General features: G+C 40.1%; 1 protein-coding gene across 1 annotated transcript; it reads left to right on the top strand.

The window, feature by feature from the left end:
- The first annotated feature begins 1028 nt into the window (after positions 1–1028).
- Positions 1029–17067, top strand: ntmt2 (N-terminal Xaa-Pro-Lys N-methyltransferase). Its single transcript, XM_030728206.1, has 4 exons — positions 1029–1412; positions 8471–8643; positions 14197–14449; positions 16761–17067. The coding sequence occupies exons 1-4, from the start codon at positions 1214–1216 to the stop codon at positions 17015–17017; spliced, it is 882 nt and encodes a 293-aa protein (XP_030584066.1). The 5' UTR covers positions 1029–1213; the 3' UTR covers positions 17018–17067.
- Positions 17068–25276: the final 8209 nt, after the last annotated feature.

The raw sequence follows: 25276 nt of genomic DNA, 5'->3' as shown, positions 1-25276 counted from the left end.
AGAGTGAAAAATTTAAAGGAGTCTGAATACTTTCCATACCCACTGTGTGTGTGTACGTATAACTATATATATATCTATATCTATATCACATATATCTATAGATTGATCAATAGATATTATAAAATATATTATAAAATGCCCCCCATGTGCAAAGGCATAATAATACCAATACCAATATGCTGAACAATTTCAGTCTGTCTTGTATGTGGTTCTTTGGTCAGAAATGTCCTGTCAGGTTATTATTTTTTGTATCAAATTCCACACGGAGAAATAAATAGAAAACAGTCATTTTGCGGGCTATTTTTAAAAGTGGGCTAATCTACATTTATGATAGTACTGAGTCAAAATAAACTAAAGATTTTGTTCGCTGTTTTTAATTAATATCAGTCAGTGTGGCTCATTCCTTGCTCAGTGTGTTTTCAACACTCCTTGTTTAGCAGTGATTTCTGAGAGAAAAGGGAATTGAAGTTTAGGCTCAATGTTTTAAAAAAACACACACTTCCAATAAATATACTAATATATATTTAGTTAACTTGGCTGGACCTATAAATGTTTCCAATAATGTTTAATCAAATGAAAAACTGTAAATTTATTCAATTTAATTAGATAAATTACCTTAAATAAAATTGGCATTAATATAATAATTTAAATTCTGTTCAGTCTTAATAGAACTAGGACCAGAGATGGTTGGCAAGTTTGGTGATATTAACTTATGGAATATGATATCTTAGAGCTTACAGTAATTTTGTTGCCTGGTGTCTGAACAATGGTATTCCAAATACAATTTATACAAACTTGAGAAGGCAAAGCTATGTTTAGGACCAAGTTATAACTATGGGAGAAAGATGTATGGTCTCCTACAGTATTTGGTGCTGGAATTTAAACGTTAAAGTTCAGTCACCTTCTGCAGATTTGTTGGTCACGAGATTCTGTAGACAGAAGTCCTTTCCTTCACGCCCTGCCCCCTTCTCACTTCTCTACAGTCAGTGTCCCTAGCAGGTGATCAGTAAATCTGGCAGGACAGCCTGGGTGCTGCCCTGTGAAAAAGATCTCTGCTGACTATTTGAACACTGGCAGAGACATGTTGAACACTCAGCTAGACAGATATAGCAGCAGCTGGAGAAACAGTGTCCATAGCATTCAGTCTGTTAAACTTCTTTTTTATACCACTGCTCTTCAGAATCGTTGTGGATAAAAAGAAAAACAGGACACAATGGAGATTACACTTGAAGATGACAATAGCAGCTCCTCACTAAACTTTGAGTACAAGGGTGCTCACCAGGCGTTCAGGGATCGCTGGAAAGAGACAGATGACACTATGTGTCGCCACAGCATGTCCTTTCACCTCCACCACACACTGAGGAGTGAGTTCTTTGCCAGTTACCTGTACTTGCTAGAGAAGACTCCTCTGGGTAAGAAAGGTCACAGAAAAGTTTTAAAATATTTTCTTGAATTTTAATTCCATTAGAGATTGGGCAAAGTTGGAGAAGCATGCAAGTAGAATTGCTCAGTAAAAGCTACAGCATCTCCTGATGGACAGCAATACAAGCAAATTTGCTTATATATATATATATATATATATATATATATATATATATATATATATATATATATATATATATAAAATACAACAAAGTATTAAGGGCATTTTGGAAATACTACTAATAAAAAAATATTGATGAAATTGATGAAAAAACAAAGCAAAAATTTTAAAAAGTTAGAACCAGCCTCATCACTCTACAGAAGCAGTGTGTTCTATTCTTCCGATTGGGCTCAGTCAGGGTGCTTCTGAGTTAAAATCACAAAGTTTTTTTTTCTTACTGGACCTCACTGCAAGAAATGATTTGTTTAGGTGTCCAGGCTCAGTGAGTTTGTGATGTGATAAGGCTGATCTTATTTCTTCAAGAATGTGTGAATTGTTTTTTTTGTGTTGTTGTTTTTTTTTTTTCTTGTATACATACAGTGGTATACAAAAGTTTGGGCACCCCTGGTACTTTTCATGAGCATGGACAGCCCGCTTTAAATCACACCGCCGATTTTCAATAATATTCAGGTCTGGGGACTGAACGTTGTACTTGTTCCTCTGCATGAATGCCTTAGTACAGGGATCCTCAAATCCAGGCCTCGAGGGCCGGTGTCCTGCAGGTTTTCCCTGATGCAACACACCTGATTCAAATGGCTGAATTATCTCCTCAGTATGCAGCCAAGTTCTCCAGAGTCCTGCTAATGACTTCTATATTTGACTCAGGTGTGTTGAAGCAGAGACACATCTAAAACCTGCAGGACACGGACCTCAAGGCCCGGATTTGAGGATCCCTGTCTTAGTAGATTTTGAGCAGTGTTTAGGGTCCTTGTCTTGTTGAAGTATCCAGCCCCGGCGCAACTTCAACTTTGTCACTGATTCTTGAACATTGTTCTCAAGAATCTGCTGACATTGACTGGAATCCATGCGACCCTCCACTTTAACAAGATTCCCAGTACCTGCACTAGCCACACAGCCCCACAGCATGATGGAACCACCGCCAAATTTTACTGTGAGTAACAAGTGTTTGTCTTGGAATGCTGTGTTCTTTTCCACCATGTTATGTCCAAATAACTCAATTTTAGTTTCATCAGTCCACAGAACCTTATTCCAAAATGAAGCTGGCTTGTCCAAATGTGCTTTAGCATACCTCAAGCAACTCTGTTTGTGGTTTGTGGGCAGAAGAGTCTTCTTCTGCATTACTCTCCCATACAGCCTCTCCTTGTGCAAAGTGCGCTGAATAGTTGAACAATGCACAGTGACACCATCTGCAGCAAGATGATGTTGTAGGTTTTTGGAGCTGCTCTGTGGGTTGGCTATGACTGTTCTTACCATCCTTTGCCTCTGCCCATCTGAGATTTTTTTTGGCCTGCCACTTCGGGCCTTAACTAGAACTGTGCCTGTGGTCTTCCATTTCCTCACTATGTTCTTCACAATGGAAACTGACAGCTGAAATCTCTGAGAGAGCTTTTTGTATCCTTCCCCTAAACCATGATGTTGAACAATCTTTGTTTTCAGGTCATTTGAGAGTTTGAGGCTCCCATGTTGCCACTCTTCAGAGAAGATGCAAAGAGGAGAAACACTTGCAATTGGCCACCTTAACCATTTCTCATAATTGGATTCACCTGTGTATGTAGGTCAAGGGTCAATAAGCTTACAAAACAAATTTTGTTTTGTAAACAAATTTAATTAGTGCTAAAGCTATTCAAATTAATAAAACGACAAGGGTGCCCAAACTTATGCACCTGCCTAATTTTCATCATCATTATCATCTTGCTGCAGATGGTGTCACTGTGCATCGTTCAACTATTCAGTGCACTTTGCACAAGGAGAGGCTGTATGGGAGAGTAATGCAGAAGAAGCCTTTTCTGCCTTTTCTGACTGTTGGGTTTTCTCTGTATTATTGTAGGGTCTTTAGCCACAGTACAAAGCGCTTTGAGGAAACTGTTTGTTGTGATTTGGTGCTACATAAATAAAATTGAATTGAATTGCGCACACGCCACAAACAGTCGCTTGTGGTATGCTAAAGCACATTTGGACAAGCCAGCTTCATTTTGGAATAAGGTGCCTTGGACTGATGAAACTAAAATTGAGTTATTTGGACATAACAAAGGGTGGTATGCATGGTGGAAAAAGAACACAGCATTCCAAGACAAACACTTTTTACTCACAGTAAAAGTTGGTGGTGGTGCCATCATGCTGTGGGGCTTCGTGGCCAGTGCAGGTACTGGGAATCTTGTTAGTGGAGGGTCACATGGATTCCAGTCAATATCAGCAGATTCTTGAGAACAATGTTCAAGAATCAGTGACAAAGTCGAAGTTGCGCCGGGGCTGGATACTTCAACAAGACAAGGACCCTAAACACTGCTCAAAATCTACTAAGGCATTCATGCAGAGGAACAAGTACATCGTTCTAGAATGGCCATCTCAGTCCCCAGACCCGAGGATTATTGAAAATCTGTGGTGTGATTTAAAGCAGGTTGTCCATGCTCAGAAACATCAAACCTGACTGAACTGGAGATGTTTTGCGAAGAGAAATGGTCCAAAATACCTTCAACCAGAATCCAGAGTCTCATTGGAAGCTATAGGAAGTGTTAAGAGGCTGTTATTTCTGCAAAAGGAGGATCTACTAAATATTGATGTAATTTTTCTGTTGGGGTACCCAAAGTTATGCACCTGCCTAATTTTGTTTAAGTAATTATTGCACAATTTCTATAAATCCTATAACTTCATTTCACTTTTCAAATATCACTGTGTTTGTCTGCTGTATGTTATATTTAACTGAAATTGCTGATCCAAACAACCAATGATTTATAAAGGAAAATCATGAAAAGTATCAGGGGTGCCCAAACTTTTGCATACCACTGTAAGCTGTTGTCAGGAACAGGGAATGATGGTCTCATTGTTCAAGGTGAGGGGTGGGGCAGGCATTGTAGGCTCCAGAAATGGTTGGGTGTTTGTTCTGGTGCCTGCTGTTTCTGTCATGCAGGTTCTTCATAGCTGACTTGGCATTACCTCATTGATGATAATGCATAGCAGCTACAAACACTTCAGTGATTTCCCTGGGCAGATAAAAAGTCTACACTTTAGCAGTGAAAATTCTAGGTCTGGATAGCAGTGTCTCTCAACAGTGGCATTGTGTGTGCATCAGTGGTTGTTTGTATAGATGCACACACCCCCTGCTCTTGTCTTATTAGAGTCTTATGTATGGTCTGCCTGGAAGATTCTATGCTTTGCTAGCTCCACAGCTAGGTCTGGGATGTTTTCATACAGCCAGGTCTCCGTTAGCACTGTGATGCCACTGTCCAACCGGCTGTTCTAGTCTTTTAATTTAATCTCGTCCATCTTATTGACCAGGGGAACAAACGTTGATAAAAAAAATGCTTGGAACCAATGCATTTTGTGAGGAGTTGTGGTTGCCTTTCTGATGCCAGACTGCTTTCCCTGCTTCTGGCATCTGTCACCGTGTTGTAGTCACATCCTCTTGTCACATTCTCAACAATATAGCATCTCCAGGAAAGACCCTTTCACAGTCCAGCTGGTCCAGTGTTTAAGTAAACATTTAAAAACGTTTACTTAAACTAAAAACACAAAAATGGTGGTACAGAACATTCGCAAATTGTTCGTTAATCGTCCATCATATCCAAAGTGTAAAACGAGAGAGGTCAAAAAACCGTAATATCACAAACTAACACCTCCTATTGCCAGTTTATAGTGTAGGCTGGGTGCTGCTGACTGAGAATATAGTCAGGTGGTGAAAGGACCTCCTTAATCCCACTGACATGCCTTCAGAGTTGAGGGACAAGGAGGACAGCCACCCATCATCAGGGATGAGGTCACCATAGTAGTTAATAACTCCTCGGTGGCAGGGCCCCTAGGGTGGATGTGATTCGCCCTGAGTTCCTGAAGGCTTTGGATGTCTTGGTATACATGCTTCTGCAATGTCACGTGGAGATCTGGGGTGGTGTCTCTTAACTGGCAGACTTGGGTGGTGGTTCCCATCTTCAAGAACAGGGACCAGAGGGTGTGCTCAAACTATGAGGGGATTACACTCCTCAGCATCCCTGGGAAGGTCTATGCCAGGGTGCTGGAATGAAAAGTTCACCTATTAGTTGAACCTCAGATTCAGGTAGAACAAGACGGTTGTTGTCCTGGTCTTGGAATACTGGACCAGCTCTTTATCCTCTCAGGGATATTTATGTGTGTGTGTGTGGGACTTTGCCCGTCTAGTTTATGTGTGTTTTGTGGACCTGGAAAAGGCATTCAACTGCGTCCCTCAGGGTCTCCTGTGGGGGTGGCTGGGGGAGTATGGCGTGTGATGCCTGTTGTTATTGGCCAGTCAGTCCCTGTACAGCTGCAGCGAGAACTTGGTCTGCATTTGGCGGCAATAAGTTGGACTTGTTTCCAGTGGGTGTTAGACTCTGCCAGGAATAGCCTTTGTCACAGATTCATTTCATATTTTTTATGGAAATAATTTCTAGGTGTAGCCAAGTGAAGGGACATTTCCACCTTGGTGGCCTGAGAATCTCATCTCCGTTTTTTGTGGATAATGTGGTCCTTTTGGCTTCATCAGGTGGTGGCCTCCAGCTTGCACAGCTTGTCTTTAAACGAAGAATTAGCACCTCCAAGTCTGAGGCCATGGCATTTAACTGGAAAAGGGTGGAGTATCCACTCTGCATCAGGGACAAGTTGCTCCCCCAAGTGAAGGAGTTTATGTATCTTGGGGACTTTTAGAATTCTGCACAGAATTAAAATGTGGTCTGTGTTTTGTTTTGTTTTTTTCACAATAATAGACAAACACAGTCTTAAAAAAAACTCAGAAATTTATTCTGAACTGTTGGCATTCTCCCTTGGAGTGAATGTCTTGGGAATATCACACCAAGAAGATGACATGAATGGTGTTAATGAAGGAAGCACACCACACTTTTTGTCACATCTCAAGTTAAAGACTACTTTGGATGTTATAGATATAGTTGGTGCTAGTGAGTGAATTGACACTAACTAGCTGGTATTCCTAAAATATTTGAGGGGAAATAGTGTCCTGCACAGCACTTCATTACAACAGTTTAAGTCATAGCTAATAATCTCATGCACTTGTGTCTATCATGAGATTATGGGCTGCAGAAACAGGAGATCTTGATCTGTTGGTCATTTTGAATCAAAGGTGCCTTTTCCCTCACCACTCATTTGATACAAGGACCTTTACTGGAATGGCATGTCAATCATGAGAGCATTTACTCATGTCAGTCAGTGCTATACATGACTATCAGAGGGCTGCAGTCAGGTTATTTACTAAGAGCAAAACAGATTAATCTTCATACTCTGTATCATATAAACAAGTGTTGTATAGTGTTGCATAGAAAGTCAAAGATCAGCTTCTAATGAGCGGGTACACTTTAAAGTCATGAGATAGAGAGAGGGTAATATTTGATACTTCTTGGCAGGCAAGCACTATCATCCTGTCTTCTGTCCCTTTTGGTATTGCTTAATGTTTCTATCCTTACATTTCCTCTAAAGGCTTCCTGAGGGATAACATGACAAGTAAACACGAATTGTAGGTGCTTTAATCAAACCTGCTACTGTCAGAAAAATGTTAGGTCATAACCATGAGATCACTAAAGTGAAAATCTACAAGTTATATTAGTGAGATTTCTCAGCTGCATTATCCTGATATTTCTAGATAAGAAGAGGGAGTCCCGTTGGAGATACATAGAGTCCCCCTCTTAATCTTTCACTGTGGTGCCTTGAATTCTGCCACTGGTAATCTTTGACAAGCTGACACACATTTCCCCAACCCACACGCCCCCAAACAGCTTGTTACTAAGCCTTCAGAAATGTTGTATTCATTGTGCACAATTCATTTGAACCCACAAAACTGAGGCAGTGAAAGGTTGGGCTAGTTTAGAAGGCCAGTTGTAAATTTCTTGAGCTATTTCAACATTATATCCTCCATGACTGAGCACTGTTGTGGTTTTGGAATAGTTTAAGATTAGTAGCATCCCAGCAAAAATGTTTTTTAAAATTATTTTTAAACATTTGTAAATTCACAACACTAAACTTGAATCAACTACAGGGCTATCATGTACCACATAACAGCTGAGCTGAGTGTAAGATAGCACACCGCATCGCTATTTATAGGCCCATGGTGATCAAATTATCATTCTACATTTCCCATTAGACTGAAATCCTTTCTTGAAAAATGCTTTAGAAATATTGTCAGACTAGTTGATCATTATTTAAAAAATAAAATAAAATAAATTTGGTAAAATTCCTAAACAATTTCTTATCACATACTGATGGTTGGTCAGAATCCCGTGCTGTCTGATTGCCTTGAGGTAAAAATAATTTAATATTAGTGAATAAGCATTAGAAACAGATACCAGGAACAAATCCTGGCAGCCAGTGGCAGCACTTCTGACATTAACTCTTGCTGTGAAGTGATAGTGTTAACCACAACACCACTGTGTTATATTTCGAGCAAAATAGCATGCCTCATTTTATGTCTGATGCAGCTGTTATAGCTACTACTAAATTTGCCAATTACATGCTTGTTCTTATGTAATCAGAATAAAGACATAATTGGCACTGGTGGCTGGCTCAAAGCTGTGTGTTTCCAGAACTTTTTTTCACTGAGTCCTCATCCCTAATGTTTAGAGTTTAGTCTCACATATTTCTGGCCCTCAGTAATATTCATCATATTTAGATGAAACAGAGCTTTCATTGGTATTGGGATTCTGTGTCTTGTACAGAATCTTCAGACAAGACGCACAAAAGGTTGAGTCTTGTATTTCTCATTGAATAGCAATACTCAAACACTGTTGCTCACTTCAAGTTTTGTCTTGCTGGCTACAAATGTCATTCAAGCACCAGATAAGTGAGTTCAAATGACTTTCTGGGTTTTTGATAGGTCACATGGTATCCTTTATGTCTTTCCATATGTTCTAACAGTGAAGCTGTTTCCAGTCACCTGTGAGTACATCAAAGGAGAAAAACAGTTCTACTACAGAGCTCAGAAGTTCTATGAGGATGTCCCTGCCTCAGAGGAGGGCATGATGGGAGATTTTGTAGAGATATCCAATGTTGATCTGGAAGGTTCTCGTCAGTTTTTGAAGCAGTTTGTGGTAAGTCACAAGATAGTACCTCACATTAAACTAACAGAATAAAGGCTAAAACAAATCTGGGAAATTTCCACATTAACATCTGAGAAACTTTATGGTTTGTCCATCATATGCAAATTTTGCTGTAGTTTCTGCATACTGTCCATTACTATATCAACTTACAATGTAGCTATCTGTGAATGTACATGTCAGAATCTATTTTGGGTGAGGAATTTGTCATCCTCACTGTACAATACAAATGCTATCTTGTTTCATTAGGGTGGTGCCTCCGTGCAGTTTCTAATAGTAGTCTTGATGCTGTCCTCATAAACACTCACACAGAGCGAGCTGAGTCAACAGCTGTTAATCACTTTATACTAGATAGATAGATAGATAGATAGATAGATAGATAGATAGATAGATAGATAGATAGATAGATAGATAGATAGATAGATAGACAAGTCCTGAAGAGTCAGCTCAATGGAAAGAACAATCAACAACTATGCCCTGCCAGTTGTTGATACCCTGCTGGTATAATAAACTGGCCAAAGGAGGCAATAGAAGCCACTGATATCAAGACGAGAAAGCTCCTTACCATGCATGGAGGGTTTCATCCCAAATCCAGATCCCTGAAACTGTACACTAAGTGGAAGGAAGGAGGCTGAGGACTAGTGAGTGTCAGAACCACTATCCTAGATGAAACAACAAAGATCCATGAATATATCAGGAAGATGGCCGCAAAGGATGTGAGCAGGTCATCTACAAATTGGAACATTGGTCGTTTGATCCCTGGCTGCTCTAGTCTGCATTCCAAAGTGTCCTTGGGCAATAAACTGTATCCCAAGTTGCTCTTGTGTTTATTTGAGGGGGACTGTGTGTGTGTGAATGTTAGACAGAAAGCCTTTTTCATTTAGAAAGATTTGTTATGAATGAGATACACTGTATAAAACACTTTGAGTAGAAAAGGGGAATAAAAGAATCAGTCCGTGTACTATTTACCCTGAGTACTTCCACCACTGCCATGACTGGAACTTGTACTACTGTAAGCTATGGATTAGCATAGCAAACCTTTCCTTCAATTAATAGATAGCACAACACATGCTACTTTCCCACTGCCAAGGTTCCGGAGCCGGAGCCAGTGCTCGTGCTGATCCCAAGGAGCCAGCGAAATGCTTAAGTACGGGCCCACATTCCCACCACACTTTGCAAACTGATCAATGATGTATGTGTTGGTGGGTCCTTGCCTGGAAACGGAAGCCGAAGTCCACTGTTCATAGCCCGAGGTCCCTGTAGTCCTTCTTAAGTGTTTTTTAATTTGTTTACTATTTGCTCTGGTGTTCGGCTGAAACCCGCTGACAAAAGCTCTGCTTGAATCTCGTAAACCTTTTCTCTGTGAGCTTTCCAATTTGTCCTGTATCTCCTGGGAGGACCGAATTGCAAGTAATGCGCTTGTTTTGGCTTCCGACCAATGCTGATTCATCTTGCGCGAAAGTTGTGTGGGTATAATGGCGAACAATGCCGGTGGTAAAACTTTCTAGAGATGGCTAAGTCATGCCCTTCTGCTGCTTTCATCACGCGTTCTTGGTTCGAGACCAGCTAGTTTGTGGGGCCAGAGTTGAACCAGTTTTTCGGCCGAGCACCGAGTGCTTCTGCGGTCGAAAACCCGCCTAATGGTTCAAATAAAAGCACCGGCTACGGAACCCTGTTGGTGTCAAAGAGGCCACAGTTGGTTCCCAGGCTTTCCCGAAGCAGTAAATGATAAGCATGTTACATCATTAAATTCAAAGACTCACTAGTTAACTAAACCCTTTACTTGTGCAGCAAAAAGATGCATGAATCTCAACACCTGAAAAACTGATGTAATGTTCCAGAATTACTTTTTTGAGATAAACTTGCAGATTTGGAGTGCTTTAAGTTTGTTAGAATCTAAGATCCACAAAATTCTCTTAACTCATCACTTGAATGCAAAGTTGGTGAAAGACCCCAGCCATCTCAACTATGGAGTCTTCTCTCTGTTAAGGTAAATTTGTTATTCACAAACCAGACTGTCTGGGCCTCAGTACTTGAATATTCAACTGGCTGCTGGACTTTCTCACTGGGAGACCACAGGCAGTCAGAGTTGGCAGTAACACCTCAAGCACCATCGTGCTTAGCACTGGAGCCCTTCAAGGAAGTGTGCTCAGCCCCCTGCTTTTCACTTTGCTGACTCATGACTGCACTCCCATCCACAATACCATCCTCTTCGTCAAGTTTGAAGACAATACCACAGTTGTCGGCCTCATCATCAAACAATGACAAGACCCAGAGTGAAGTGAGCAGACTGGCTATATGGTGCAGAGACAACAACCTCTCCCCAAATGTTGGGAAAACAAAGGAGATGGTCATCGATTTTATGAGGATCACCCACCCACCACCCCCCTCTAATTATCAATGGCTCTATGGTAGCGAAGATGAGTAGCACCAAATTTTTTGGTGTGCACATCTCAGATGATCACTCCTGGACAACCAACTCTGCTCCACTGGCCAAGAAATACCAACAGCACCTCTACTTCCTCCACAAACTGAGGAGAGTGAGCGCTCCAGCACCCATGGTCACCATGGTCAGTTTTTACAGGGGCACTGATGAGAGCGTCTTAACCAACTGCATCACTGTGCAGTTCAGAAGCTGCACAGCCTCCAGAAGACAGAAGACCCTGTAGTGCATAGTGAAGGCTACTAGAAAGATCATTACCATTTTTCTTGCAGATTGTAAAGCATTTTGTGATTTTATCTGTGAAAGGTGCTATATAAATTAAGTTTATACCACTCCCCTCCCTCCAAGACATATACAACACCTGCCTCACCCACAGAGCAGCCAGCATTGTAGGTGACCCCACTCACCCCTCACACAGCCTCTTCAGTCACCTTACATCAGGGAGGAGGTTCAGGAGCCTCTGGGCCTCCTCCACGAGACTGAGCAACAGCTTCTTCCACCAAGCTGGCAGGAAGGTGAACTGTCTGCCCTCTCTTCCCCCTGCTACTCAGGACATTAGATTGTAATATGCTGTCCCCACCCCCAAGCACGCACACGCACGCACACGCACGCACACACACACACACACACACACACACACACACACACACACACACACACACACACACACACACACACACACACAGTTTCACCATCATATTCATATCCCCCAGCACCAGCACCAGCCAGTGTTTTGAGTTCCTTTTGTGCAGTTCTGTTTTTGTTGTATTTTTCGGGTTGTGTTTCTTAGTTTTTCTCACTGCTTAGATTATCAGTTTGTTGTAGTTTTGTATTCTGTCTTTGGTTTTAGTTATTGCTTTTCATTCTGTTTTCCGTTTGTCCTTGTCTTCCCGTGTCTCTGTGTTCCTATGTCTGTTTTTCTCACTGTGTCTGTTTCATCCCCGTGTCTTGACCCTTTTTCATGTTTAGTTTCTCTTCCCGTTGTTTCCTTGTGTTAATATACTTTGTATTTAGTTTTGCTTCCCTTTGTCTTGTCCTTGTAATTATGTTCAGCTGTGCTACCCACCTTTTGTCACTCCTCTCATTAGCCCTTGTGCATTTATTGTCTGCTATTATCTGTGTGGCAGAGTAGAACCAAAAATTCAGATGATTGGACTTCTGAGGGGTAACCAGAAAACTGTAAGGTTTGTCAGCAAATAGTTATGATGGCCTGAACCAAAGCAATTGCAGTATTTGGAATTTAGATAGACAGCCTTGGATGGCTGTCTATCTCCCACAACATACGTTAGTCTGAGTGTGTGTGTATATGTGTATATATTTTTAGATATAGTAAAAAAAACTTTAGTGGATATATTTTGTTGTATTTTATATTATATTTTTGAATATATGTTGTTTATTATTCTACTTTCATTTTTTATCTTAGTGTATATTCTGAGTATATTTGAACTATATTCTGCAAATTATTCTATTTATATCTTTTATCTTTGTGCTACTGTATGTATGGGTAGTCGTCAAAGCATTTCACTGCTAGATGTACCTTGTATGACCATGTATGTGATAAATAAACTTTGATTTGATTTGAATGATAACCCAAAATAATCAAAATATTTCATCATGTTTTTGACTACATGTGTGTGCCTTGCTACATACACTATAATGCCAAAAGTTTTCATTTGTCTGCCTTCACACATGTATGAACTTGAGTGACATCCCACTCTTAATCTGTAGGATTTAATATGAGGTTGCTCTGTGCACTGGTGTGCAGTCATGTTGGGACAGGAAGGGGCCATCCTCAAACTCTTCCCACAAAGTTGGAAGCATGAAATTGTCCAAAACATGTTGGTATGCTGAAGCATACCAACTTTACACTTGGCACAATGCAGTCAGACACATGCTCTTCTTCTGGCAACAGCCAAACCAAGACTCCTCCATTGGATTGCCAGATGGAAAAGTGTGACCTGTCATTCCAGAGAACAGATCTTCACTACTCTAGAATCCAGTGGTGGCATAGTTTATATCACTGCATCCAATGCTTTGCATTGTGCTTGGTGATGTAATGCTTAGATGCAGCTGTTCAAAAATGGAAACCTATTCCATGAAGCTCTCTATGAACGGTCCTTGAGCTACTCTGTAGGCCACATGATATTTAGAGGTCTGTAGTGACTGACCATGCAGAAAGTTGGCAACGTTTGGGCCACACTATGTGCCTCAACATCTGCTAACAATGCTCTGTCATTTTACATGGCCTATCACATTGTGGCTGAGTTGCTGTCATTCCCAGCCGCTTCCACTTGGAATATTTTGTAGCGAGGAAATTTGACAGTTAGACTTCTTGCACAAGTTGCTGCACCTGTTCTTTCACAAATGTTTGTAGAAGCAGTCTGCATGCCAAGTTGCTTTGTTTTTTTATACACGTGTGGCCATGGAAGTGATTGGAACACCTGAATTCAATGATTTGGATGAGTGAATGATTACTTTTGGCAATATAATGTATCATTCTCTTCTAAAACCTCATTCCTGGCTGTGAAAAGCTCCTGTTTACACATGACATCTCCATTAAAAAAATGAGAGCAGCAGGAAAAGATTTAGAATACATCCAGATTAAAAAGAGCTACATACACACAAAGCAATATGGCAGTAATTCACTGAACCAGGAAGCTTCCTGTAACAGAGCTCATGAGGGCCCCCTTTATTTCCTACAATCACACACTGGGATCCCTGATGTGGAGGGGTTGGAGTGAGGTCAGAATACCAAATGAAAAGGAATAAAACCAGCATATTCAAGTGAGGTGACCTTTCGTTCCCTTGTGGTAAAGTTCATTGCTTTGTTGCCCTGAGGAACTGTTGACTTGTTTGAGCTGTTGGTATTTTTGAGCCATGAAGCCTGACATCTGGTAGCATAAAACACAAGGTATAGACCTACTGTGATTTATAAATATGATAATAACACACTACTGGAAAAAATAAAAGATCTATTTGTTTCCTGTAAAATTTAAAGTCTTATTCAATGACTACCTCTGTTTAATTACAAACAGCCATCTGTAATTGAGATATTTTCCTAATTTTTATTAAAGTTATAGAAGTCTATCCTTTTTTAACAACAGGGCCCTGGTAAAGCAGACACACACTGTGCTCTGGATTGTGGATCTGGGATTGGGCGAGTAGCCAAAGGCGTCCTCCTTCCCATCTTTGAGAAATTGGAGATGGCAGATATGATGGAGCACTTCCTGCTCCATGCACACGAGGAGTATTTGGGTGATGATGCTGACCGCATTGAGACCTACTACTGTTACAATCTGCAAGATTTTACGCCTCCAAAAAACAAGTATGATGTCATATGGATGCAATGGGTGGCATGTAAGTACGATGGTTTTCTCTACACTCTGCTCATTGAAGATTGGCTGTATTGAAATTCAGTTCAACTTAATTTATATAGCACCAAATCATCTGTTGCCTCAAGATGCTTTATATTGTAAAATGATGAGCAAGCACTTGGTGACAGTGGAAAGGAAAAATGTTGTTTTAACAGGAAGAAACCACCAGCAGAACCAGGCTCAGGGAGGGGCAGCCATCTGTTGTGACTCGTTGGGAGTGAGGAGAGGGAGACAGGACAAAGGACACCCTGCAGAAAAGAGCCATAGATCAATAACAACTAATGATTAAATTCAACATGACAGATAAACACATAGAGTGAAAAGAGGTGCGTGAAGATGAAATGCTCAGTGCAGCATTGGAAGCCCCCAACAGGGGCCTATTGCAACATAACTAAGAGAGGTTTCAGGGTCTGATCCAGCCCTAAGTATAAGCTTTATAAAAAAGGAAAGTCTCAAGTCTAATGTTAAAAGGGGAAGGGGTGTCTTTCTCCCAAATTCAAACTACGAGCTGGTTCCACAGAAGCGTGACCTGAAAGCTGAAGGCTGAAAAGGACTGAACTATTGTGAGAGGTTAAGCAGTACTGACTCAATATACTTGGAAGTACCTCAACGCACTGCTTTGGTTCTAGAATCAGTCTCCTGAAGAGGGGCTATACTTGATTCCATTCTGGAATTGCCCTAGGTGAGAGGTAACAAGCAGGGGTGGGTATTTGTATTCTTTGTGTTTTCTCTGGTAGGCAAGAGGGTTGTTTACCTGTGACTTTGGGTTGAGGAACAAGTTTTTTGGTTCATGCTTATGCACACAATGACAGATCAGAGTCCCTGACCTTACATTGTTCTGCTAAAGGACTTCAACACTTGCATGGGCAACAACAGTGAAGCCTTAAGGGGCATATTGGGACAGTCAACTCTATATGCAATGCTGACACATTTCTGCAACACTGTTTTTAAGTAGGGGACAGTGCCCTTGGATTGGCAAAATAAGGTGGTGGTCCCCCTTTTTAAGAAGGGATACTAGATGGTGTGTTCCAGCTTCAAGGGATCACATGTCTCAGTCTCCTTGGGAAAGTCTATGCCAGGGTACTGGAGAGAAGAATTAATCCATTAATCCTATCCATTAGTATTCTATTCTATTCTATCTTGGTTATGTAGCATCAAATCATAACAAACAGTCGCCTCAAGGCATTTTATATCGCAATTACAGAGAAACCCAATAATCAAAATGACCCCCTATGAGCAAGCAATTGTTGACAGTGGGAAGGAAAAACTCACATTTAACAGGAAGAAACCTCTCGTAGAACCAGGCTCAGGGAGGGGCAGTCATCAGCCGTGACCAGTTTGGGGTAAGGTGTAGGAGACTGGATAAAAGATACTGGATTCAAGAGGAGTAATGTAGTTTTCATTCTGGTTGTGGAACACTGGACCAGCTCTTTACCATCTTGAAGATATTCAAGGGTACATGGGAGCTTCCCTAACCAGTCAGCATATCTTTTGTGAACTTGGAGAAAGCTTTCATTTGCTGCACTGGTCTTTTGTGGTAAAGTGAGAGCTTATTGTGAAAGCAAAGCTGTTGATTTATTGGTCAGTCTATGTTTCTACCCTCATCTATGGCTTCAAGCTGGGGGTAGGAACTGAAAAAATTAGATTGTCAATCAAAACAGAGGAAATTAACTCATTTCAATGGTATTTGCAGTCCCTTAGAAATAATGTCAGGAGCTCAGTCTTTCAAGACCAGCTCTGAGTAGAGCTCTTCCACATCAAAAGGAGGCAGGTAAAGTGGTCTGGGAATCTGACTAGGATGCCAAGTTGAGGTGTTTCAGGCATGCCCAACAGGGATAAGGCCCTGAAGTGGACCCAGGGCACACTGGAGAGATTATGGCTCTTGCTGGCTTAGGAAAATGTCAGTCACCAACCAGCTTGGGAATATGGCTGGGGAGAGGAATCTCTGGTCATCTCTGTTTAAGAGTGCTGCCCTAATGAACTGGACTTGAATAAATGGTCCAAAATTGATATACAGAAAGATAGCAAGACATTAAGGGAGGGAGTCTATTTTACATATCCATCTTTCCTGCTTACTGTAGTTTAAAGGAGTTTGAGTGGTCAGCAAGACCAGAAAATGTTATATAAATGAGATTAGGTATTAAATGACAGTCCTGAAGTAGGTCAGTCAATGCAAGATGCACTGTACCCTGTTTATATATTAAGTGCTGCTGACCTATCTACTTAAGACAATTTCACACATAGTAGTAGAATGTCTAATGTGGAGTGGATATCTTTCCTGTCTTTCCCTTTAGGCCACCTAACAGACAAGGACCTAATGAACTTCTTGTTTCGCTGCAAAAAGAGTCTGCGTCCAAATGGTGTTATTATAATGAAGGACAATATGGCTAGGCAAGGCTGCAAGCTGGATCCCATTGATAGCAGCATTAGCCGCCACCTGGACATCATGAAGATCATCATTGCCAAGGCTGGATTGGAGGTCTTGGCTGTTGAGAGGCAGGGAGGCTTCCCTGAGATCGTCATGCCCATTTGGATGATTGCTATGAAGTAGAAGAAACATTTTTTGTGCAGTTTCATCTTATGTGCTTTAAAAATTACTAAGAGGAAAATTCAACATGTTGCTGAATTCACTTGATTTTTCAGGATTTCTTTCTTGGTTTATAATCATGTTGCTGAAAAACAGAACAACATACCATGAAATCCTTGCTATTTTATCCATCTTTAAATCCAACAACATGATGGCAGCCAAGGTGATTTTAAAGAGATAGGGGCATTTTTTTTCTGCACTGCACAAATGACTTAAGGCTTTCACCAAGAAAAAAAGCTTCCTGGATTTCAGGAGATTCATACTTTAAATTACTGCCAGCCAGCCACCTCCAAGTTTTGCATCTACATGACATCAAAGATCAGAGCATCAGTTCTCTATGGGAAAAGTTTGTTTTCGTTTGAACCTTGTGGTTCAGACTAAAACAATAGAAAAATGTGTATCCTTATTTACTACTGGGTTGTACGTCTGAGTCATCTACTGTATTTGATTTCATTTTTTTATCTAAATCAAACACTGTGACTTATGACTGCAACATTTCAATACCAAATATGGATCATGTTAGATTTAAAACAACATTGCACAAATAAGTTATATCCAGCATGGGGTTCTTAAGTGTTATTGTTTTAATGATTTTAGACCCATTGAGAGTAGATGTCAATAAGCACAGAATGCATATAAAGATGGACACAGACACTATGCCATCACAAATTGGTTTTAGACTCAGTATTTTGAAGTGTTAACATTAGCTTTTTGACTGCCAACATGTTTTATTTTGGGAGCTACAAATGATATATTTAGATGTGAGGCTGGCATGCTAAGGTATCAGCAAACTTTTGCAAGTTTGTTTACCATGTTACACCCCAAAACTGTAAGGGTGCTATGCACAGATGCCAATTACTACAATTTTACACATACACAAACAGTGTGTCCGCACAAACTTCTTGGATGATCTGTGCATTCTGAAGCCTTAACATTAGCTTTTTGCCTGCCACCATGTTGTTTTATTTTTGGAGCCATAAGTAACTTTATCTCGATGAGAGGCTGGCATACTAAGGTTTCAGCTAACTTTTGGAAGCTTGGTTAGCAACCTACATCCTTAAAAACCAGAAGTTTTCTAAGAATTCTCTATGCGCCAATACTATGCTGCAATAGATACTGTACCATGCAATGTTGTCACACTCATCAAAAATCACTAGATCAAAAAGACTATAAATGTATTTTATTAGCTTTTATAAACTGTCAAATATAATTTTATATATTTATTTAAAATATGAAATCCACATGAACAGATAATGACATATATAGTTCAGAAATATTTTATGTTTATGTACCCTAATGGCATCCTCTAAAACAACTAAATGGAAAAAAGAAAAACAAATATGTGCTGAGATATGAATTGTACATGTGAATGTGAAGGGTTGTGTAGGGTTTGTAATTCACTTTGCATTATTGTGAGTATTAAGTTTAAAATAGAAAAAGACAATGGATTAACAATAGTAATAGTTTACACCTGAGTACCAAGTTTCATCGTGATAGAGGAAAAATTCACTGAGATACGAATTTTTGAAAATTCGTATCTCAGACCTTTGACCTTGAAAACGACATTCTATGTTCTTGGGCTCCTGAGGAATATTTGCAAAAAATTTAATCAATTTTAATTCAAAATTTTTTGAGATATGAATATTGTCACATAGTTTTTGTTTTGTTTTGTTTTTTTCCTGAGCAAGAGAAGATATCCAGATACACATTACATATTAATACTAGGTGGAGATGGAGTCTGAATGTAACCTTTCAGTAGTGCACATAATTACACCACCATGATAAGTGGAGGGAGGTTCTGTTTTTGGCCATGTTGGTCTGTAAGTCTGTTAGCAGGAAACTTGGAACTTGGAAAATTATGAACAAATTTTGATGAAAATTTCTGGAGCTTTTGGGGTGGTGCAAGGAACAATTGTTTAAATTTTGGTGGTGATCCGGATTACAACCTGGATCCAGAATCTTCTAAAAAGAATTAGGATGCAACATGACTATAAATTCTGTCATATAGCAAAGTTTGTTCATGCTGCTGGCTATTAAAATCAAGGCTGAAACATAAATGCTGAACAATTTTCCCAGATATTCCTATAGAATTGCCTGTCCACACCCTTGACAGTGACTGAGCAATAGAGATCCTCTGAAATCATTATGGTAATTCTCCTAGGTATTATCAATGTTATTATTTTTTCAGACTAACAGTAGAAACAGCACATTGTTTTGAACTAATGATTTTCAGCTGGGCCCTTGAGGTGGATGTGGGGGTTGATTATTTCCTCATTTTGACAGGCTGTGCCTGTTTTCATATCTGCTCTGGCTTTATTTCAGGCCTGTCAGATGTTGTCTGCATAAAACACATCCAGGGGTCGCCACAAATATTTTACATTTGCGTGTGCAAGCGCTCAACAGGAGTGGTGTGGAGCTGTTCCTCCCAGAGCTTTAAATGAAAGAATAGTTTGTCAGTGAGTGGGCTGGCACTGAGAAAGTACAAAATCATTAAAGTGTTGAAGACAAGGCAATGGCATGAGATGAACTCTGTGGCATATTTTTCTCGACAGAATGACTCTTTTAAGATGTGAATAGACCAAACACATTTTCCACATCCTGTATGAATTAAATATCTAAATGCCCCAATGTTAAACTTGAAGGTATTTTTTCTTTCCCTCAGCAAATAGCAGCCAAATGTGCTGTCACCTTTTCAAGAGTGGTTAGCATCGCTCACAGTCTAAGCGATCATTTCTAATACTGCTCAATGTCCTCTACAGCTACTCGGCAGCAGTTTGAATACATTAGCTGGAGTAACACTAATTTGTCCAGTCACATCAGCAATGCAGAGTGTTGGGCTTGAGTGCAGGCTGAGAGTACGTTAGGAAGACAGAGAGCACAGTTGGATGTAATGACTGCATTCAGGGCAAAACAAGCTAACCTGATGGTAACATATCAACTCAAAGCTGAAGTAGTATCCATTCAAACAAAACATAAATTCTTGTAAATAACAATAAGTCTTGGCTCTCTTGACTGCCCAATGATGCACGGACACATTATTATCCCTTCATGTTCATTTAAAATGACCACACCTATGTTGTTATTTAAGGCAATGCAAATGCATAATGCTGTCTTAGGGACACAAAAAGAATAACGAAAAAGCAGGTTTAATAAAACTAGCCAGCCTAGCTGACAGATGCCAATGACAGGGCCCTGTGTTCGTATACTTGTCAATCAAAGTGGTCACACCCCTAATTTAAAAAAAAATTAACCCCTGCACAGTTCTTCTTAAGAGGGAAATTAGCAATAGAGACCAAAAACACTTTTTGTACCACACTGTAATTTCAAAGCAAATAAGAGGCCTAATAATAACAATCCTCTCTAACATTGCTGCATTATCTTTAATACTTTCATTTTACCACTACAAAGTTCTTTATTCACTATGACTTCTCACTCTGAGGGAGGGGCCAATGCAAAAGAACCGATAACATACCGACACAATGATGCCACTTTTGTTCTGCTTCTGCAAAATAGTATTATGCTGGTAACTTAAGGTTCTATTGTGTTGTAGCACAGTATATACAGTAATGTGCAATACCACCTAGGGTCTCAAGGGGCTGCTAGTCTTTAATTTTAAAGGTTGTAAAGAGGGAGCACAGAGTGCAGAGGTTACACTATCGCTTTCTCCCTCCTGTAAAGATAGTAAACAGCCCAAAGAAGCAGTAAGGGGGTCTTTTTTCAGAGCAGATGTATCAACTTAGATAAGTTGAACTTTCCTGAAGAAAATGAGCATTTGTGGAATACTAAATAAAGAGAAACCTCAGCCAGTCCCTTTGGAGTTGGAATGGTTTCAGCAAGACTGAGAGAAGAGTAAGCTTATCCTCCATCCCCTGGGAGAATTCAGACTACAGGAATGTCCTTTCTCCTCATCTGTAGTTCTCATAGTAAATCATGTCACTTTTTGGGATGCTTTCTCTTTGGCTGCTTTTTTTTTTTTTTTTTTTTTTTAATTGGGTTTGGGGTGGGTTTTTTTTCTCCTTTCTTTTTTGCCCCACTTGGTTCTTCCTACTTCAGAGGACAGGGATTAGTTACACAGACTTTTTATAGGCCCAGCCCTAAGCATGTAATATTTCATGCTCAATGTGAGTTTGGAGTCTAGATCAGGTGCTGGTGATTGTAGTGGATAATTCTCCAAACTGAGCAAATAATGACAAATGACACTATCCTGCCCGCCTTGAAGCACATACAGAATGTTCTAACTTCTGTCTAATACACCCAAACTGTGCTTCCCACAAATGACCTTCTTGCTGAGCCATGCTTGACGGAAAACATTACTCATAACAACAAAATAATGAGGAATTTCTTCCCATCTGGAGCTGGCATGAAAGGCATGGAATATGTGTGCTTGATTCAGTGTGATTATAATGGAGCAATGCAGGGCCTTTGTCAACTTGGCTATAAGTGAAGAGCCAAACAATTAAACCTAGATTTCTACAACACAAACAGTGTGTATGTATAGACTATTTTCAAATGTGTTTTAGTATAACAGTATATAATTTGCTTCCAGGGTGCCAGTCTTTCTTGGATTTTTTTTTAAGTGGTCTTGAGCAATAGTTTTCCAGACTTTCAGCACTTTTAAAGTTTTTATTTTGCCATTGGGTGCTTTTTTTCTCATTTTCAGTCCAGTCCTTGCACCTGACCATTTTTGGGGGATTTTTTGTTTGTTTGTTTGTTTACTAAACCACCTAACACTTAAAAACAAACAAACACAAACAAACAAACAAAAACATCTAACACTTACTTATAAGTCCATCCATCCAATTTGTTTGCTTATTCTTTTCAGGGTCACAGGATGCTGGAGTGTATCCCAGATGTCAAAAGTTTCGCCTGTGCCTTTAGCAGAAATAGAAATTATGGCCCTGGGTGAGGATACTCCACCACCTTCATCGCCATCAGTACTGCACAGCTACATAATTCATCATCTTCCTTATTTAAGTTGTAGTAAGCTCATGGGAAAGGATTATAGGAGTGTGGAAGGGCTTATAAAGCCTTATAAGCATATATATGTATATATATATATATATATATATATATATATATATATATCATCCAAACTGACACCAAAACAACTCAACGAGGTACAATACAAATGCTACAGCAAGGGGGAGTCAGGACGACAGGTCACGGGGGAGATTTCATCATCTCCATACTCCGAGATTGGGTACCAAGCCCCAATAATAACTAGTACTCTGAATACCAGAGCAGCTGACCTGAAAGATAAGATCATGGCAACGCTGGAAACCTGGACCCCTCGAAGCTGACTACCAAGACTATATGAAGTACCCTCCGAAAGTCTACTAGAAGATGTGAATGCAAAACTATGAACAATCCCTACTTCAACCATGACTGAAACCAATCAGTTGATGTATACCACGGCAGCAGTGATCGTCAAGATGCTTGGCTACAAGATGAACAGCAATAAGGAGGAGCACCCTCTATGGATAAGACAGCTAGAGGCTAAGATCAAAGCAGCACAGATGGAAGATAGCAAATGATCAGAGTTGGAGAAAGGCTCAATAAGAAAGGCCTTGCTAAGAAGTACAACAGGCTGTCCCCCTGAGGCCTTAGAGACTGCCAAGGGTACTGCTCCTTGTGGCTGTTCATCTGAGTTCTGGATTTAACAGGGAGCCAAGGAAGAGAAGCCAATATGGGAGAAACAAGCTTTTTCTTTCTGGTCCCTGTCAGTACTCTAGCTGCAGCACTTTTTTCAGCTGAAGGCTTTTCAGGGAGCTTTTAGGACAGCCTTATAGTAATGAATTACAATAGCCCAGCCTAGAAGTAATAAATGCATGAATTACCTTTTCAGCATCACTCTGAGATAGGATATTTCTAATTTTAGAAATATTGTGCAAATGCAAAAAACCAGTCCTACAGTACATATTTGTTTAATATGTGCATTGAAGGGCATATCCCTGTCAAAAATGACTCCAAGATTCCTCACAGTGTTACTGGAGGCCAAGGCAATGGCATCCAGCCTCAATATCAGGTTAGACAACAGGACGGTGGTTGCTAATTGTCTGTCAAAATTAAACCATATGAAGCACTTGGGCCAAATTCTTTGCATGGACACATTTTGAAAGTGTGTTCAGAACAGTTGAAGGCTGTCCTGACTAGACTGTTTCAATAGTTAGTAAATACAAACAGCCAGAAAAAACTGCATGCCTCTCAGCTTGACAAGGTCCAGTCTTCATTAATGGGACATGGTAGGGCAGGCAGAGTCTTGCTTCCCAAGACAGGTGCCAAAAAGCTAGCACTGGCACAGCACAAAAAAACTGTCTCAGCGTTGAAACCATTGATGTCAGAGGCTACAGGATGGGCCAACCTACCCTTAGCAAGAAATTCATGACTGATTTGCAGATTCTCTTTGCCAGCTTCTGGTGCTTCATGTTCAGTTCTCATGGTAAATGGACTAGTTCTTATATAGTGCTTTTCTACTCTGTCTGAGCACTCAAAGCTCTTATACAACATGTTTACATTTACCCCATTCACACAAGCACTTCCATGATTAACTAAGCTAAGTGCTTTTATTATCTAACATTCACACACATTCACACTCCAACCCTTGCTTCAGAGAACAACTTGGGGTTCAATATCTTGCCCAAGAATACTTTGGCATGCAGCCTGGAGCAGCCAGGAATCAAACCGCTGACCTTCTGAGCAGTAGGTGACCTGCTCTACCTCCTGAGCTACAGCCACCCCTCTCATTCCTCTTAAAATGTCGGCTGATTATTAGGGCAACAAGACAGAAGTGGTTTTGTACCTGATCCAATTTGAGCTAAAAGTAAGTATGCATGCTGGTGCTAAAAGAGCTCTGTCTCTGTGCCTTTTGAGAACTGACACTCATTTCAATATGATAACATGGGGTAATTTCTGGCAAATAGGTGGCAAGTATGCCACAACCACATAGGAATGATCTTTTTGGATGATTTACAGATAGCATGGTTTGGTGGGGGTTGCTGACCTGTGCTTTGGGCTTCAATACATACACTACTTCCTTCATTGTTGTTTCCTGCAGTGATGAGGTGTGTCATCAAATAGCCTGGAATTAGCCTGGGTATCAACCCTGGGATGAACTAGAAGGCTGACTGTGAGCCATCCATGATTTTTTTTTTTTACTTTTTTAAAAATTGAATTTATAAATGTTTTATGCATCTAAGGAAAGCTAATCCAAAAGGTTTTTCAGTGAAACCTGTCACCTCACAGAAACAATGTTCTGCCTGTGTGGGTGCTCCAACAAAGCCAAAGACATCCATGTTAGGTTTATTGATGATTATAAATCACTTGCCTATGTAGCTGCGAGACTGAAGTGCTTAAGCAGAAAGAATAAAGTCCTACAGGAATAGGTGAATGTGGCTTGTGTAAAGCACTCTGAGTGATGACCAAAAGAGACTCAAATAAAAGCTAGTGGCTTCAGTTTGCTGGGAAATGGCCCCAAACAACATAATAGCCTAAGTTTAAAATGTGTAAATCAGTTGATGTTGCTATAGACCAGCAAAGTGTGCATCTGGAGGAGATTGGTGTGACAGGATGGGTCAAGTGAACATTTTTAGCAGTCTGTCTGTTCCTTGTTTATAATTGAATAACCCTAGTAATAATTAGAACCCTTCCTAAATCTCAGGCTTAACTATTTTCATTAAACACCTGTATTCCTCAGCAGTTATTTGTAATGATTTTGGAAGCCACAGACAAATGATATTATCCTGAATGTACCAAAGGCAGCAACCAAAAAAGTGGAAGCAGCATACTAGAGCTGGTGGTACAACTTACATACGAGTGGAATATTTTGGAATCCGTGTGCTTTTGTGCACATGATATAGGTTCTCATGTAAACAAATATGATTTCTCCAAACAAACAATCAAACAAACAAAAAATGGAGGAACTAATCAGCACATTAATCCATGATCAAAATATTCATTAGTTGCAGATGGATCAAATTCTTTCCTGAAAAGCAGCAAATACACCTGATTTAAATCTGTCTCCATGATTTAATAATATAACTGTCACTAGGGATATGTTTCTGGGTTAAGTAATATTTACAGTGTGGTATTTTACTTTTGGGGATGTGAATACACAAGGATTATGTCAGAAATATTTGCAGTGTTTCAAGTCTTTCACTTTTTTCAACATATATTACTAAAACACCTGGTTGTGGCTGACTCAGTCCCAGATGTACATTTCTCAAA

This window comes from Archocentrus centrarchus, chromosome 4, assembly GCF_007364275.1.
Source record: "Archocentrus centrarchus isolate MPI-CPG fArcCen1 chromosome 4, fArcCen1, whole genome shotgun sequence".
In the NCBI taxonomy this organism is placed as follows: Eukaryota; Metazoa; Chordata; class Actinopteri; order Cichliformes; family Cichlidae; genus Archocentrus; species Archocentrus centrarchus.
Note: the sequence above shows the minus strand (reverse complement) of the source record. Positions and strands in the feature narration are given on the sequence as shown.

Excerpts from the sequence above, each read along its gene's own strand:
- ntmt2 (XM_030728206.1), top strand. The coding sequence starts at position 1,214 with ATGGAGATTACACTTGAAGATGACAATAGCAGCTCCTCACTAAACTTT. Across the intron at positions 1,413-8,470 it reads GCTAGAGAAGACTCCTCTGG|TGAAGCTGTTTCCAGTCACC; the intron begins GTAAGAAAGGTC and ends ATGTTCTAACAG. Across the intron at positions 14,450-16,760 it reads ATGGATGCAATGGGTGGCAT|GCCACCTAACAGACAAGGAC; the intron begins GTAAGTACGATG and ends CTTTCCCTTTAG.